A 17,506-nucleotide genomic window follows, 5' to 3' on the forward strand; every position below is an offset into this window, starting at 1 on the left:
TCAAGGGCTACACACGGTTCCTGGGGGGATTCCAGGCACCAATGTCCAGCTTTGGGCTGGGCTCAGAGAGCCTGAGGTTCATCAGAGGCCACTGTTCTCCCTGGAGCAGGATCCACTGCCTTGAATGAGGTGTGGCCAGGGGAGCCTGGGCAGGTTGCCCCTCCAGGCCCCGTCCTCATGCATCCCCAGGGGCAGCAGCAGCAGGTGGGGGCGTCTGCGAGGGCAGGGCCTGCTGCGGGGGCACCCCCCCTACCTGGGCCTCCTTCCTTCGGGGACAGGCATTCCAGGCACTGAGCCAGTTCCTCCATGCTCCAGGGGACTGGGTTCCGGCAAGTGTCCCTGGCTGGACTGGTGCTCCTCAAGTTCTAATTACATGTAATTCCAGAGACTGGCTGAGGCTAGGAAAACAGGGGGATTAGGGAGGGGACAGAGCTGGGCTCTGACCCAGGCGAAGAGCTCCCTGCAGCGGGGTGGACCCCAGGCCCCACGGGAGCTCATAGGCTGCCTGCACACGGGGAAGGTACAGGTGGCCAAGTCCTGCCCGCTCCCCAGAGTTTGGACCCCTGATGGGTGGGCTTGGCTGCCTTGGGGTGACAAAGGCCTGAGCTCTTTGGGGGACCTGTGGCCATCTCAGTCCACACTGCCTGGGGAGGAGTGGGGTCCCGGGAATGAAAGAGATTGGTAAATGCTGGTCATGGATCTTCCAAAGCCCCTTGTTCATCCTGGACTTTGTTGGCGGGGGGGCACTGGACTGTGGTCTGGTGGGCTGAGTGGGCCCATAGAGTCTGCCAGGACACGCTTCCGGTGGGAAAGCCCCTACCCTGTCCCCTGGGGCCTGGTCCGCTAGTGGCTGGGAGGGGTGGGAGGGTCGCCCTGGGTGTGTTCTGCATTTGGGTAATTGGGCTGCTGCATCCTGAGGAAGGCCAAGTTTGCCCAGGGAGTCATAAAAAGATAAATGCAGATAACCTGAATCAATATTTTCCCACTGTGGTCTCCACGAGCCCCCACAGCTGTTTTCTTGATAATCTGGCCAACGCCCCCACCCTCTGCCCCTCCCCTGCCCTCCGCCCTCTGACGGCCCACTGGGGCATATAAGTCCCAGACTCCAGGCCGGGGTGCTCTCCCACAGTGCCCTTCAGAGCCGCCATGGGGCTGCAACTGGCCCGCCTAGTGGCCATCTGCCTGGCCCTGGCCTTGGCTGGAGGCTCTGCACTCCAGAGAGGTGAGAAGCCTGGTGAGGTGGGCAGGGGATGGGCAGAGAGTGCTGGCACAGGAAGGCAGGCATCCAGGAGCAGGCACAGCGCCTGGGGGTGGGCTGGTCCCCTCTGCCTGCATCCGCTGGACTGCGTACACTGGACAACCAGAGTAGCTCCTGCCTGGATGAATCGTTGCGGCCCTTGCCGTCCCTTTGAGCTTGGTAGCCTGGCCAGAGGGGCCCAGGGGACCCCATGCCCAGTGGAAGCTCAGCAGAACACCTGAGGGGTGCTTCCGAGGTGGCGAGTGTGGGGTCCCAGGACAGCCCTGGCGGGTCAAGGCCTAGGCGGCACCTCTGAAGAGGGGCTGTGTCCACCTGGTGAAGGGTCACTTCAGCCCAAAAGACTAGGGAACCTCCATTCCATCAGGGCTCTGCATCAGGTGGACAGAGTGACCAGGGTGCCTGACAGTCCCTCGGCCCTCACCGCCCGCTGGGTCGCACCCCAGGCCAGGCAGCTGGAGATGTGCTCCTGGGGCTGAGACCCCGGCCGTGACCCAGGCCTAAGAGGTCCTCCTGCAGTGGGGGGGCCTTCTGGACATGGCTACCTCTGGGGCCAGCTTGGGGTGGACTGGGGCAGAACTCCCTGGGCCTGGGTGGCTCACCCCGTGCCTCCACGGTCCCCACAGAGGCCAGACCCCGAAGCCATGGCCACAGCGTCTGCAGCACCTGGGGTGACTTCCACTACAAGACCTTCGACGGTGACGTCTTCCGCTTCCCCGGCCTCTGTGACTACAACTTCGCCTCCGACTGCCGAGACTCCTACAAGGAATTTGCCGTGCACCTGAAGCGCAGCCAGGGCCAGGGTGGGGGCCATCCCCAGGTGGAGTCCATCCTGCTGACCATCAAGGATGACACCATCTACCTCACCCACCAACTGGTTGTGGTGAATGGGGCCATGTGAGTGGGCTTGGGCAGCGTCCCACCCCGTAGCCTGGGGAGGGCTCTGTGGTCTAGATAGTCCCTGCTGGTGGCCCGGGGGAAAGCCCTGAGGGTGGACTCGGGTCACAATTCCCTCCGTACACACTGCTGAGGCCCCTGAAGGTTGACAGGGGTCTTCACCCTGGGAGCCCTAGCTGTCCCTCCCTTGGAGCTGGCCGGGGTCCTGGGCTGGGGAGCCTGGAGCTGCCAGAGCTGCTCCCCAGGGTAGGGTTTCAGGAGCTGCCCACCCTGGCTAGCTATTGTCCCCTCATTGTCTCTGGGACAATGAGGCCCTCTTAAATGTATTCCTGTCCAGCGGGTTCCCACCTGCGGGCCTGCCCTCTTCCTGCCCCAGGGGTTCTATTTCCTACCCTAGACTCTAGCTGAGCTCCTACCCTGCCTGGCCTGCCCGGCCTGGGTCATGGTGGGTGGAGAGCAGGAGGGCCCCTGGGTGAGGCAGGTGCCCGGGGGGGAGGTCTCCGAGAGCATCAAGACTGTCTAGGGTGCTGGGTGGGTGGGGGCTGAAGCCCCGCCCCAGGCAGACTGAGAGAGGGCCTGGAAGGGGGTTGGGTGGCCTGGCCTCCTTCTCCCCCCACTCTCAGGGCTCCTGGGAGGGCCCTGCCCAGGACAGTGCCCACAGTGTGAAAGGAGATGAGCAGTCTGAGTTGGTCCTGCCCCAAGGAACCTGGCCAGCCCAGAAGAGGTGTTCTCATGTGCCCCCTGGGCCTGGCCAAGTCTGTTTGTGGCCCCAGTGTGAGGCCAGGCCAGCAGCTATCCCCCATCTCCCACCATGCACCCAGCCTCAGTGCCCTCTGGGCAGCAGGACCCGGAGAGGACAAGAAGGGTGGGCCCTGGGCCAGGTGCTGGCAAGTGACTTGTGGTGCCCCCGCAGGGTCAGCACCCCACACTACAGCTCTGGGCTGCTCATCGAGAAGAATGAGGCCTACACCAAGGTCTACTCCCGCGCTGGTCTCTCCCTCATGTGGAACCGTGAAGACGCGCTCATGGTGGGTACCAGCATCCTGGCCCCTGGGGTGCAGGGCTCCTCCACCAGCCAAGTCCTGGTTGACCTTAGGAGGGTGCAGGTGGTGGAGACAGCGGGCAGCACCAAGCCTTGGGGCTGTCTGGCCCTGGGGGCTGCCTGGCCCTGGGCTGTCTGGCCCTGGGGTGGCCTGGCCCTGGGCTGTCTGGCCCTGGGGGCTGCCTGAGGGCGGCCTGGCCCTGGGGTGGCCTGGCCCTGGGGCTGTCTGGCCCTGGGGGCTGCCTGGCCCTGGGGCTGTCTGGCCCTCAGCTTCCCGCCCCCCCAACACGCTGCTTCTCAGTGGTAGATGCCCCTCTTCCCTGCTGCTCCTTATTAAGGTGCCAGCCTGGCCTAGGGCTCCCCAAGGCCTTGGGCCCACTCACCTGCCCACTTCCCCACAGCTGGAGCTGGACAGCAGGTTCCAGAATCACACCTGCGGCCTCTGCGGGGACTTCAATGGCCTGCCGTCCTACTCGGAGTTCCTCTCTGAAGGTGAGCGCTGGGCTGGGGTTCTGTGGGGTGGAGGCAGGGGTGGAGCTGCTGACCGCTGACCGGCTGTGCCCCCAGGCGTCACATTCAGTGCCATTGAGTTTGGGAACATGCAGAAGATCAATAAGCCTGAGGTGGTGTGCGAGGACCCCGAGGAGGTGCCCGCACCTGAGTCCTGCTCCAAGCACGTGAGTCCCAGCCTGGGGGCCCTTAGAGTTTCTGGGTGGGGCCCCCATCTGTGGGTGCTCTCGGGAACCCTGCTGCGGGGAGAGAGGGGAGCTGTGAGCAGTTGCCCACCCCCACGTCCTTCCTGCCAGCGTGCTGAGTGCGAGAGATTGCTGACCGACGCGGCCTTCCAAGACTGCCAGGCCCGGCTGCCGCTGGAGCTGTACGTGCAGGCCTGCATGCAGGATCGCTGCCGGTGCCCGCAGGGTGGGGCCTGCGTCTGCAGCACCCTCGCCGAGTTCTCCCGTCAGTGCTCCCACGCTGGCGGCCGGCCTGGGAACTGGAGGTCGGCCTCCTTCTGCCGTAAGTGGCCCGAGACAGAGCCAGTGGCAGCCTCCCTGGGTCTAGGGAGCCCCGGGAAGGGGTCTGTGCCAAGTACCCGGGGGCCACAGCTGTGGGGAGCCAGGTGACTCCAGTGGCCGAGACTGAGGCCCTTGGACATGGCCACCTGCCACCGTGCTCTGCCCTCGTGGGATCGCCTGTTCACGGAGCTGCCTTCACTTCCAGCCAAGAGCTGCCCCGGGAACATGGTTTACCTGGAGAGCGGCTCACCCTGCGTGGACACCTGCTCACACCTGGAGGTCAGCAGCCTGTGCGAGGAGCACCACATGGACGGCTGTTTCTGCCCAGAAGGTTGTTCTCGGGGGGCGGGTGCCTGCTGAGTTGGGGTGGGAGCCAGGCTGGCAGCCCCGCCCTGGGGAGAATGGCATGGCTGAGCCGCCCAGGGTGACTTCACCTCCCCTGCGGTCCCAGGCACTGTGTATGATGACCTCACGGGCAGCGGCTGCATCCCCGTCAGCCAGTGCCACTGCAAGCTGCACGGGCACCTGTATGTGCCGGGCCAGGAGATCACCAATGACTGTGAGCAATGGTGAGTTGCTGGTCCAGGGCACAGGGCCTGGAAGGCTGGGGCGTCCCCGAGCCCTGACCCTGTGTTCTGATGGCCGACAGTGTCTGCCATGCTGGCCGCTGGGTGTGTAAAGACCTGCCATGCCCTGGGACCTGCACCCTGGAGGGTGGCTCCCACATCACCACCTTCGATGGGAAAAAGTTCACCTTTCACGGGGACTGCTACTACGTCCTGACCAAGGTGGGTGGGGTGGAGCTGGGGGCCCTGGGCCCTCCCAGCAGGGGACTGGCTGGCCCTTGAGAAGAGGGGGCCTGGGGCTGTCCCTAGGGTGGTGAAGGGTGTTGAGAAATGGGCTTCCCTTCTAAGTCACTGTGGAGCCCTGGGTTCAGGGCTGGGCCCTGCCTCTGGGCCACAACCCTCCTGCCTTCCCCACACAGGGCGACCACAACGACTCCTTCACCCTCCTGGGCGAGCTGGCCCCCTGCGGCTCCACGGATAAGCAGACCTGCCTGAAGACAGTGGCACTGCTGATAGACAGGAAGAAGAACGTGGGTGCCCTGCCTGTCCCCCCAGGGCTCCAGACTCCTTGAAGCCTTCTCAGCCCTGAATACCCTTGGCCTGTCTTGTAGGTGGTAGCCTTCAAGTCGGACGGCAGCGTGCTACTCAACGAGCTGGCAGTGACCCTGCCCCACGTGGCTGGTGAGGGGAGGGGACCCAGAGCTGGTCTGGTCGGCTTGACCTGCTGGGATGTGGGCAGCTGGGGGCCTGGGGCCCAGGAGGCTGGGCAGGGGAGGGTCCCTGCTCACTGGGCCACGCGGGCCTCTGCGGTGGGTGGAGGGAGCCCCCTGCGGCACCAGGCTGCGTGCCCTCACTGCGCCCTCCTTGCAGCCAGCTTCTCCATCTTCCAACCCTCCTCCTACCACATCGTCGTGAACACGGCCCTCGGGCTGCGGCTGCAGGTGCAGCTGGTGCCCGTCATGCAGCTCTTCGTGACGCTGGACCAGGCTGCCCAGGGGCAGGTGCAGGGTGAGTGGCCCCGCCTGGCTCTCCCCGCCCAGGTGCCCCCCCCAGCCCAGACCCCTCCCAACCGTGTCCTGGCCCCCCAGGGCTCTGCGGGGACTTCAATGGCCTGGAAAGTGACGACTTCAGGACGGCGGGTGGCCTGGTGGAGGCCACGGGGTCCAGCTTCGCCAACAGCTGGAAGGCCCAGGCCAGCTGCCACGACAAGCTGGACTGGCTGGACGACCCCTGTTCCCTCAACATCGAGAGTGGTGAGGCTCGGCTCCGCGGCGCCCACGGCCTGCCGTCCCCGAGCTCCGGCCAGCGGGGCGGGCAGGCGGGGCTCCTGGTGGGACAAGGGGTGGGTGAGGGTGGGTGGGTGGTGGCAGCCTGCCAAGTGACATGGTGGGGGGTGACTGGCTCATGACTGGGTGGTGACCCTCGTCCAGAGATTGGCCCGGAGCCAGGACAGTGCGCCTTCCACCCAGCACCCCACAGCACCTGGTGGCTCTTGGCCCCTTGGGGTGGAGAGAGAGGAGGTAGCAGGGTGCACCCTGCCCAGAGCTTCCAGGGTATTTGACCAGAGGGACTGAGGGGGCCAGGGCTGGGGGCCACCCAGCCGCTGGACCCGGAGCGTGTGAGGGGCCTGGCCTTGCTGAGGCTCCCACCTGCCTCCCCAGCCAACTATGCGGAGCACTGGTGCTCCCTCCTGAAGAAGACGGAGACCCCCTTCGGCAGGTGCCACCTGGCGGTGGACCCCACTGAGTATTACAAGGTCAGTCCCCTCCCCCATGCCGTGTGCCATGCCCAGAGCCTGCCTGGCGTGCCCAGTGGGTGACGGGCGTGTGTGCTGAGTGCACAGGGAGCCGGGTCGCACCCGGGGCTCCACCTCACTGCCCCCCCCCCCCCCCCCGTTTGCTTTCCAGAGATGCAAGTATGACACCTGCAACTGTCAGAACAACGAGGACTGCCTGTGCGCAGCGCTGTCCTCCTATGCACGGGCCTGCGCCACCAAGGGCGTCATGCTGTGGGGCTGGCGGGAGCGCGTCTGCAGTGAGTGCCCCCCGAGGCTGGGCCCTGAGCACGGGTGGCCCAAGGGAGGGTCATCTCCTGCAGCTGGCTCTTGGCGGGCACCTTCAGGGACCAGGGATGGGGGTGGTCAGGAGCTGTGGCAGCTGAGTTCAGGGTGGGCGTCCCTGGGCGGCTGCCCTCCCTGGTCTCTTGGTCGGATGGGCGCTGCTGCCCTGAAGGAGCGAGGCTCAGGGACAGTCTTCGGGGATGGAGCTGGGAGCTGGTCTCTCCTGCGCCTCACTCTGGTCCCTTGTTCTCTGCAGACAAGGACGTGGGCTCCTGCCCCAAATCTCAGACCTTCCTGTACAACCTGACCACCTGCCAGCAGACCTGCCGCTCGCTCTCTGAGGGGGAAACCCACTGTCTCAAAGGCTTCACGCCCGTGGACGGCTGTGGCTGCCCTGACCACACCTTCTTGGATGAGAAGGGCCGCTGTGTGCCCCTGGCCAAGTGCTCCTGCTACCACCGAGGCCTCTACCTGGAGGCGGGGGATGTGGTCTTGAGGCAGGAGGAGCGCTGGTGGGTGTCTGGCCTGGGCAGGGAGGCCTGGGGTGGGGCAGGTCTGCCTCTGGAGCTCTGCTCTGAGTGAGACAGGGGTGCAGATGGGCCTGGGGCGGGGGACTGGCAGGGGCAGCTTCCCTTGACTGTCCCGAGTGAGGACTCCTGGGCCCTGTTTATCCCCCTCTCCTTCCCAGTGTCTGCCGAAATGGGAGGCTGCACTGTACGCAGGTCAAGCTGATCGGCCAGAGTAAGTGGATGCTGCTCTGGGCATGGCCACGGGCCCTTTGGCTTGCTCCCCTACCCCTTCTCCTGCCCACCCGTGCCCGCTAACTTCAGCGTGAGCTCAGGCAGCCCCTTTGTCCCACAGGCTGTGCGGCCCCAAAGATCCTTGTCGACTGCAACAACCTGACTGCCCTGGCCACCCGAGAGCCCCGCCCCACCAGCTGTCAGACGCTGGTTGCTGGCTATGTGCGTGCTGGGGAGGGTTGTGGTGGGTGTGGTGGGTGGGCTGGGTGGGCTGGGTGGGGTATTTCTGGCTGAGCCATTGTGGAGGGAGCAGGTAGACTCCTCTATGCCCTGTCCACCAGGTCCGGATGCTGAATCCTATGGATACTGGATTTTGTTGACACTGCCCCTGTTGTGGGAAGGAAGTGGTGGCCTCTGGGCCCCCTGGGAACAGGGGCCAGTTTAGCGGCTCTAGGCAGGCCACCTTCACCTGTCTTCCTGCCCACATGTGGGCCGGAGGGGAGAGGCCTGGGGCCAGGGAGAGATTCTCCCACTGTGTCCTCCCAACTCCCAGAGGGAGCTTTGGTCTCATTGAAGCCCCCTCTGCTGCCCCCAGTACCATACGGATTGTGTCAGTGGCTGTGTCTGCCCTGAGGGGCTCCTGGATGATGGCCGGGGTGGCTGTGTGGTGGAGGAGGAGTGCCCGTGTGTCCACAACAAGGACCTGTACTCCCCTGGGGACAAGATCAAGCTAGACTGCAACAACACCTGGTAAGTGGCCTGGCTGAGGGTACCCTGCTGGGTCCTACAGGGCCAGGGGTGGCTCTGGCTCAGCTGATGGGCAGTCTCTCAGGTCTGCCCCTGGTCCTGGAGCAGAGGTGGGGTGCAGGGTATGTTTGGGCTGCTGTGGGTGCTGTTCGGTGTCCTGCATGGGCTGCCAGGAGTTGTCTCCACCAACCCAGGGTCTAAGCCAGGTTGGTGTCTGAGCAGGGGTGGGGCCCTGGGCTCTGGCCCCTTCAGGTTTCCCTCCTATTCTCAGCACCTGCCAGAGAGGACGCTGGCAATGTACCCAGTTCCTGTGCCACGGTACCTGTTCCATTTACGGGAGTGGCCACTACATCACCTTTGACGGGAAGCACTATGACTTTGATGGACACTGCTCCTACGTGGCTGTCCAGGTGAGGCCTGCCCTGCCCCACGGTCCCCACGGTCCCCACGGTCCCCACGGTCCCCGCTCTACCGGCTCTGAGATGCAGGAGACCTTGTGGGAGGCCCGTCCTGTGCCCCAGGCCCCACCTGGTCAAGGTTTGGGCTTCTGGCTGGGAGAGGGGTGGGCATGGTAAAGCCCCCTCTCCAGTTCCGTGACCCTCCTGCTGAAGTACCTGTGTGTGCACACGCATGTGTAATCAGGACAGGCCTGGCTGGCTGGCCCAGCCCTGGCACCCCCGGTGCCACTGTTATCCCCAGCCACCCGATGAGGGGCTGCCCTCGCCAGGTCTGAGTTGGAGCTGGCTGACCTCACCCACTGGCCCCTAGGACTACTGCGGCCAGAACTCCTCAACAGGCTCCTTCAGCATCATCACTGAGAATGTCCCCTGTGGCACCACTGGTGTCACCTGCTCCAAGGCCATCAAGATCTTCATAGGGGTGAGTGCTGCCCATCCCTGGGGTTCCCAGAGCCCTCGGGGACCCTCGGACACTGCTAGTGACCTGCCTCTCCTCTGGGCAGAGGACGGAGCTGAAGCTGGAGGACAAGCGCCGGGAAGTGGTCCAGCTCGAGGAGGGCCACCAGGTGGCCTACACCACGCGGGAAGTGGGCCAGTACCTGGTGGTTGAGGCTAGCACCGGCATCATCGTCATCTGGGACAAGAAGACCACCATCTTCATCAAGCTGGCTCCGTCCTACAAGGTGGGCCGCCCCGCCGGCCAGCCCTCTCAGGGCCGCCCCTCTGTGGCCTCTGAACTGCGCTGCCCCCCCCCCCCCCCCCCCGCCTGGCCTGTGAAGCCTATGCTCCTTCCCCACAGGGCACTGTGTGCGGCCTGTGCGGGAACTTTGATGACCGCACTAGCAACGACTTCACCACGCGGGACCACATGGTGGTGAGCAGCGAGCTGGACTTCGGGAACAGCTGGAAGGAGGCCTCCACCTGCCCAGACGTGAGCACCATCCCGGACCCCTGCAGCCTGAACCCGCACCGCCGCTCCTGGGCCGAGAAGCAGTGCAGCATCATCAAGAGCAGCGTGTTCAGCGCGTGCCACAGCAAGGTGGGCGGGGCTGCGGGCCTGGGCGGGGCCACAGCCGGGTGGGCGGGGCTGCGGGCCTGGGCGGGGCCACAGCCGGGTGGGCGGGGCTGCGGGCCTGGGCGGGGTCACAGCAAGGTGGGCGGGGCTGCGGGCCTGGGCGGGGCCACAGCAAGGTGGGCGGGGCTGCGGGCCTGGGCGGGGTCACAGCCGGGTGGGCGGGGCCGGGCGAGGGGCTTGGGCGTGGCCCTGCAGCCTCTACCGTGCGCTGAGGGCACTCTGGGGAGGGGCTCCCTGTGGAGTACTTGTCCTGGAGTTTTCTCCTTTCTCATTGTTCTTTGGACACATGAGGAGATGACCAGGTGATCCTCTGAGACTCCTGGTTGGACCCAGCCTCCCTCTACCTCTCTGACTTACATGCTCACAATGGAGGGAGGGAAGGCAGGTAAGGGGCTAATGACCAGATGGCCCCAGATACTGGCAACAGAGGGCAGGACCGGTTTTAGGATGGCCATCTTATCCTGAGACCTTCGAAGCCCCAGGGCTGCACAGTCAGGGTGTCTTTGGACACCCCCAGTTATGAGTCACTTTGGAGCCCTGGGCCGACCAGGGCCAGACGCAGGGTCCTGGCCTCATGAAGGCAGCGAGGGCCCAGGGCACACCACGTCTTCTCCTCAGGTGGACCCCACGGTCTTCTACGAGGCCTGCGTGCAGGACTCCTGTTCCTGTGACACGGGGGGCGACTGCGAGTGCTTCTGCTCTGCCGTGGCCTCCTACGCCCAGGAGTGCACCAAGGCGGAGGCCTGTGTGTTCTGGAGGACACCGGACCTGTGCCGTGAGTGCCCGCTGTCCTGACCAGGGGCTGCAGAGAGGGCTGGGGGCAGGCGGCACTCCCTCCCCTCCAAGTGACAGCACGTATGTCATTAACCCCATGCTTCCTGGGATCACTGGGAGACCTGGTTGTCCAGACCTGGCTGGACGTGTCCCTGCCCACTCCCCCATCCCAGCCTCACCTTTGTCTGGGCCCCTGCCTGCATCCTGCTGAGTCTGACCCTGTCCCCATCCTCCTGTCCTCCCTCCAGCCATATTCTGTGACTACTACAACCCCCCGGACGAGTGTGAGTGGCATTATGAGCCGTGTGGGAACCGCAGCTTTGAAACCTGCAGGACCATCAACGGCATCCACTCCAACATCTCTGTGTCCTACCTGGAGGGTGAGCAGGGAGGGCCTTGGGGGCAGGGGGTAGCCCTGCTGGTAGGCGTCGTGGGGCTTAAAGCTGCCATTGGCTGGAGACCCATGGGAACCCTGGCGGGAGGCCTGAGGTCTGCAGATCTGAGGCCCAGGGGGCGGCCAGGCTCACCTGTGGCAGAATGTGTCCTTCGAGCAGTGGGCTTGGGCTGCCCTGAACCTCCTCAAGGAGAATCAGAGAAGCAGCAGCTAACAGCCCTGAGAGGGGCTGGCTAGGCAGAGGACCCCCAGGGGTGGGGAGACCCAGCCCTCTCTGTCCCCTGGCCTTGCCAGAGGAACACCCCGAGAGACACGACTGATGGGTGGGGCTGCTGGGGAGGCTCCAGTGGACCTCCCTGGAAGTCCAAGGCCCTTGCCCTGTGCCCGTCAGGTTGCTACCCCCGATGCCCTACGGACAGGCCCATCTACGATGAGGACCTCAAGAAGTGTGTCACTGGGGACCAGTGTGGCTGCTATGTTGGGGACACCCGCTACCCCCCTGGAGCGCTGGTTCCCACGAAGGACATCTGCACATCTTGGTACTCAAGCCCACAAAGCAAGGGGTCAGGCGGGGGCTCGGTGCACACGCAGGCACGCCACACACACACACACATAACAAGCACACACATGCCTGCACACACACACAATCCCATGCTGCTCCATGCAGGTGCACATACCCATGCGTGTGCACACAGCCACATGCATCTCATACACACACGTCCGCACACAGAGTGCCTGCCTGTACTCATGCATGGACACAGTCCCGCAGGTGCACACAGTCACACATGCACACGAATGTCACCTGCCTGTTCCAGCTTTTCCCCATCTTACCTGTCCCGTGCCTCTGCCCGCATTTAGAGCCTGGCGGGTGGGGCTCCTCTGGAGCTGGTTTTGGGGATGGGGTCTGCACTGGGAGCAGGCCTGGAGGGAGGGCAGGAGGCCTGCAGCCACTGTGCTTCCTTTGCAGTGTCTGCACTGACTCCTCACATGTGGTCTGCCTCCCGGAGGAAGGTAAGCTGTCCTCTGTTGCTACCTCTGCGGCAGGAAGCCTGCAGCCTGCCCCGTCCCTGCACCCATGGGCCTGGCCTGCGTGGGGTTGTCCTCCTGGGTTCCACCTGTTTGGTGCCCAGACATGTTCAGACCTGCTCTGCTGTGCAGCAGCCCATGGGCTCCTGTGACACGCTGAGTCCCTTCTTATGGGAGCCGGTGCCTCATGGGGAACATCTGCTGCCCCTCCCTCGGTGTCTCCTATGTTCTGATGAGGCCCCTTCCTCAAGGGGAGGAGATCCAGGAAAGGGGTCCTGCTGGGGCACTTGTGGAACTGGGGGCACCCAGTGTCTCCTCAGGTGTGAGTCTGCCTCCACCTGCCGCGCTGATGGCTGGCCTCCTCCCCCCAGAAAAGATTCTCAACCAGACTCAGGACGGTGTCTTCTGCTACTGGGAGTTCTGTGGCCCCAATGGGACAGTGGAGAGGCACTTCAACATCTGTGCAACTACCACGGCACCCCCGTCCACGCCGACTTCCTCCACCACCTCTGTCCCCACCACCACCTCCTCTGTCCCCACCACCACCACCACCACCACCATCACCCCCTTCACCAGCCCAGGTGAGGCCCCATGGCCGCGGATCTCTGCTGGGGACCTTGCCTTTCCCCAGCAGCCCACGTGGCCTGGGTGGCCAGCTTCTGTCTGCAGATCAGCTGCCAGATGAGGTAACATCCATGTGGCCTGTGTCCCTGCAAAGATGCCTTTAAGGCCTAATCAGAGGACTTCCTTAAATTCCTGTTTGTTGTGGTCAAAATCATGGACACACTGGACAAACCACCAGGGTGTGACAAGACACAGGAAGGCACACTGAAAAGTGAAGAGAGTCAAAGGGTCTCGGCCTGGGTAACGAGACCCTTCCCCTCTCTATTGCAGTTCCATCAACTTCAAGTAAGTGATGCTGCAATATGTCACGGTGACAAACAGGGCCAAGATGAGCAAAATCTATAGAACTCCCAGGAGGCTGCTTGGGGCCTGCGAGGCTGGTGGGCTTCTCTGCTGAAGGACCAGTGATGGGTGTATTTGGGCAACTTTACTGTCTGCTCAGGCCAGGGACTAGTGAGGAGGGGCTGGACCTGCGTGAGGGACCATGCGGTTGGCCAAGAGTAGAGACAAGGCCTGTCCATACTCCCCCTTCCTGGAGCTGTGGCTCTACGGGTTCCTCCTTTTGTTCCTTTTTAAATTTTCTTTTTTTTTTTAGTTGTAGTCAGACACAGTACCTTTATTTTATTTATTTTTATGTGGTGCTGAGGATCGAATTCAGTGCCTCGCACGTGCTAGGTGAGCGCTGTACCCTGAGCCACAACCACAGCCCCCCCTTTTGACACTAGGATGTGGAACAGCTGCGGAAGGGGTGCCTACCTGAAGCTTCAAGGTTTGGGCCTGTCAGACCCAGACATGGCCTGGGGTGGCCTCTGTCCTCTGGGCCTCAATATTATAGTTGTAAAATGAGGGTGAACTCAGTTTAAGCCCTGTCCTGCAAACTGGTCCATTAGAGATGACAGGAGGGGCAGCCATACCTTAAGGATGGTCATGGAGGTCCCAAGCCCTTCTGGGCATGGAGACCTTGAAGGTGCCTCTGCCCAGATGCAAATGACCACTGGGGGGGGGTTTGCTTCTAGAGCACTGCTGCTTCTGGACTGACTGGATCAACGAGGACCACCCGAGCAGCAGCAGCGATGGTGGTGACCGAGAGACCTTTGACAGTGTTTGCAAGGCTCCAGAGGACATCCAGTGCAGGTCGGCCACGGAGCCCCACCTCTCCTGGGAAGAGCTGGGCCAGAACGTACAGTGCAACCTCTCCGTTGGGTTTATCTGCAAAAACGAAGACCAGTTCGCGACTGGACCATTCGAACGCTGCTATGACTATGAGATACGGGTGAATTGTTGCGTACCATGGTGGGAATGCCCCACCTCGCACACGACCACGCCCACGCCCACACCAACGACCACGCCCACGCCCACGCCCACGCCCACGACCACACCCACGACCACAATCACAACCACGCCCACGACAACACCTATACCCACAACCACAACTCACGCCACACCAACGCCATCACCAACCACGCCCACAACCTCACCCACGCCCACGCCCACAACCACAACCACAGAGTCCCCGAGTCCAACGACCACCCCCACGGTGACAACAATCCCAACCTCCACCACCACCACGACAACCACCCCTCCTTGTCTGGACTGCGAATGGACTGGCTGGCTGGACTCCGGAAAACCCAACTTTGACAAGCCAGGAGGAGATTTTGAATCAATTGGAGGTGTCTGTGCCCCGGGCTGGGCAGCTAACATCTCCTGCCGAGCAGCGATGTATCCTCAGGTTCCAGTCCAGCAGCTTGGGCAGCAAGTGGTGTGTGACCTCTCAGTAGGACTGGTCTGCAGAAACGAAGACCAAAGGCCAGGCGGAGTCATTCCCATGCCCTTCTGCCTCAACTACGAGATCAACGTCCAGTGCTGCAGACCCTGTGGCTCCACATCAGCACCGCCTACGACCACCACCACTGAGACCTCCACAGGGAACGTTACCCCAACTCTCACCACCATAGAGAATTCAACCTCAACAACTGTCACCACACCGACAACTACCACGACCCACACCCCAACACCAACACCCACCACCACGACCACAGAGTCCCCAAGTCCAACACCCACCACCACGGTGACACCAACCCCAATATCCACCACCACACAGACCCCAACCCCAACATCTACCATCACTACTATCTCCACTGAGACCACAACACCTACACCCACCACCACGACCACAGAGACCACAAGCCCACAGACCACCACCACGGTGACACCAACCCCAATATCCACCACCACACAGACCCCAACCCCAACATCTACCATCACTACTATCTCCACTGAGACCACAACACCTACACCCACCACCACGACCACAGAGACCACAAGCCCACAGACCACCACCACGGTGACACCAACCCCAATATCCACCACCACACAGACCCCAACCCCAACATCTACCATCACTACTATCTTCACTGAGACCACAACACCTACAACCACCACCACAACCACAGAGTCCCCAAGTCCAACGCCCACCACCACGGTGACACCAACCCCAATATCCACCACCACACAGACCCCAACCCCAACATCTACCATCACTACTATCTCCACTGAGACCACAACACCTACACCCACCACCACGACCACAGAGTCCCCAAGTCCAACGCCCACCACCACAGTGACACCAACCCCAATATCCACCACCACACAGACCCCAACCCCAACATCTACCATCACTACTATCTTCACTGAGACCACAACACCTACACCCACCACCACGACCACAGAGTCCCCAAGTCCAACGCCCACCACCACAGTGACACCAACCCCAATATCCACCACCACACAGACCCCAACCCCAACATCTACCATCACTACTATCTTCACTGAGACCACAACACCTACACCCACCACCACAACCACAGAGACCCCAAGCCCACAGACCACCACCACGGTGACACCAACCCCAATATCCACCACCACACAGACCCCAACCCCAACATCTACCATCACTACCACCATCACTGAGACCACAACACCTACACCCACCACCACAACCACAGAGTCCCCAAGTCCAACGCCCACCACCACGGTGACACCAACCCCAATATCCACCACCACACAGACCCCAACCCCAACATCTAGCATCACTACTATCTCCACTGAGACCACAACACCTACACCCACCACCACACAGACCCCAACCCCAACATCTACCATCACTACTATCTTCACTGAGACCACAACACCTACACCCACCACCACGACCACAGAGACCACAAGCCCACAGACCACCACCACGGTGACACCAACCCCAATATCCACCACCACACAGACCCCAACCCCAACATCTAGCATCACTACTATCTCCACTGAGACCACAACACCTACACCCACCACCACGACCACAGAGACCACAAGCCCACAGACCACCACCACAGTGACACCAACCCCAATATCCACCACCACACAGACCCCAACCCCAACATCTACCATCACTACTATCTCCACTGAGACCACAACACCTACACCCACCACCACGACCACAGAGACCACAAGCCCACAGACCACCACCACGGTGACACCAACCCCAATATCCACCACCACACAGACCCCAACCCCAACATCTACCATCACTACCACCATCACTGAGACCACAACACCTACACCCACCACCACAACCACAGAGTCCCCAAGTCCAACGCCCACCACCACGGTGACACCAACCCCAATATCCACCACCACACAGACCCCAACCCCAACATCTACCATCACTACTATCTCCACTGAGACCACAACACCTACACCCACCACCACGACCACAGAGACCACAAGCCCACAGACCACCACCACGGTGACACCAACCCCAATATCCACCACCACACAGACCCCAACCCCAACATCTACCATCACTACCACCATCACTGAGACCACAACACCTACACCCACCACCACAACCACAGAGACCACAAGCCCACAGACCACCACCACGGTGACACCAACCCCAATATCCACCACCACACAGACCCCAACCCCAACATCTACCATCACTACTATCTCCACTGAGACCACAACACCTACACCCACCACCACGACCACAGAGACCACAAGCCCACAGACCACCACCACGGTGACACCAACCCCAATATCCACCACCACACAGACCCCAACCCCAACATCTACCATTACTACTATCGTCACTGAGACCACAACACCTACACCCACCACCACAACCACAGAGTCCCCAAGTCCAATGCCCACCACCACGGTGACACCAACCCCAATATCCACCACCACACAGACCCCAACCCCAACATCTACCATCACTACTATCATCACTGAGACCACAACACCTACACCCACCACCACGACCACAGAGACCACAAGCCCACAGACCACCACCACGGTGACACCAACCCCAATATCCACCACCACACAGACCCCAACCCCAACATCTACCATCACTACTATCTTCACTGAGACCACAACACCTACACCCACCACCACGACCACAGAGACCACAAGCCCACAGACCACCACCACGGTGACACCAACCCCAATATCCACCACCACACAGACCCTAACCCCAACATCTACCATCACTTCTATCGTCACTGAGACCACAACACCTACACCCACCACCACAACCACAGAGTCCCCAAGTCCAACGCCCACCACCACGGTGACACCAACCCCAATATCCACCACCACACAGACCCCAACCCCAACATCTACCATCACTACTATCGTCACTGAGACCACAACACCTACACCCACCACCACAACCACAGAGTCCCCGAGTCCAACGCCCACCCCCACGGTGACAACAATCCCAACCTCCACCACCACCACGACAACCACCCCTCCTTGTCTGGACTGCGAATGGACTGG

At 62.2% G+C, this 17,506-nt stretch overlaps 1 protein-coding gene across 1 annotated transcript in view; it reads left to right on the forward strand.

Moving 5' to 3' along the window:
* The first annotated feature begins 1,146 nt into the window (after positions 1-1,146).
* Muc2 (mucin 2, oligomeric mucus/gel-forming) overlaps positions 1,147-17,506 on the forward strand; it is a 30,084-nt gene continuing 13,724 nt past the window's right edge. The window contains 31 exon segments of the mRNA XM_071617016.1: positions 1,147-1,222; positions 1,882-2,152; positions 3,066-3,180; positions 3,596-3,686; positions 3,762-3,871; positions 4,001-4,211; positions 4,416-4,541; positions 4,662-4,779; positions 4,860-4,998; positions 5,196-5,306; positions 5,388-5,457; positions 5,647-5,784; positions 5,865-6,029; positions 6,438-6,532; positions 6,684-6,810; positions 7,092-7,347; positions 7,524-7,576; positions 7,697-7,797; positions 8,171-8,325; positions 8,594-8,732; positions 9,091-9,201; positions 9,284-9,463; positions 9,580-9,819; positions 10,474-10,630; positions 10,878-11,009; positions 11,415-11,562; positions 11,991-12,034; positions 12,421-12,630; positions 13,690-14,259; positions 14,629-15,569; positions 15,681-17,415. Of these exon segments, the coding sequence (XP_071473117.1) occupies positions 1,147-1,222; positions 1,882-2,152; positions 3,066-3,180; positions 3,596-3,686; positions 3,762-3,871; positions 4,001-4,211; positions 4,416-4,541; positions 4,662-4,779; positions 4,860-4,998; positions 5,196-5,306; positions 5,388-5,457; positions 5,647-5,784; positions 5,865-6,029; positions 6,438-6,532; positions 6,684-6,810; positions 7,092-7,347; positions 7,524-7,576; positions 7,697-7,797; positions 8,171-8,325; positions 8,594-8,732; positions 9,091-9,201; positions 9,284-9,463; positions 9,580-9,819; positions 10,474-10,630; positions 10,878-11,009; positions 11,415-11,562; positions 11,991-12,034; positions 12,421-12,630; positions 13,690-14,259; positions 14,629-15,569; positions 15,681-17,415 (7,135 nt within the window).

Source organism: Marmota flaviventris, chromosome 9 (assembly GCF_047511675.1).
Source record: "Marmota flaviventris isolate mMarFla1 chromosome 9, mMarFla1.hap1, whole genome shotgun sequence".
Classification (NCBI taxonomy): Eukaryota; Metazoa; Chordata; class Mammalia; order Rodentia; family Sciuridae; genus Marmota; species Marmota flaviventris.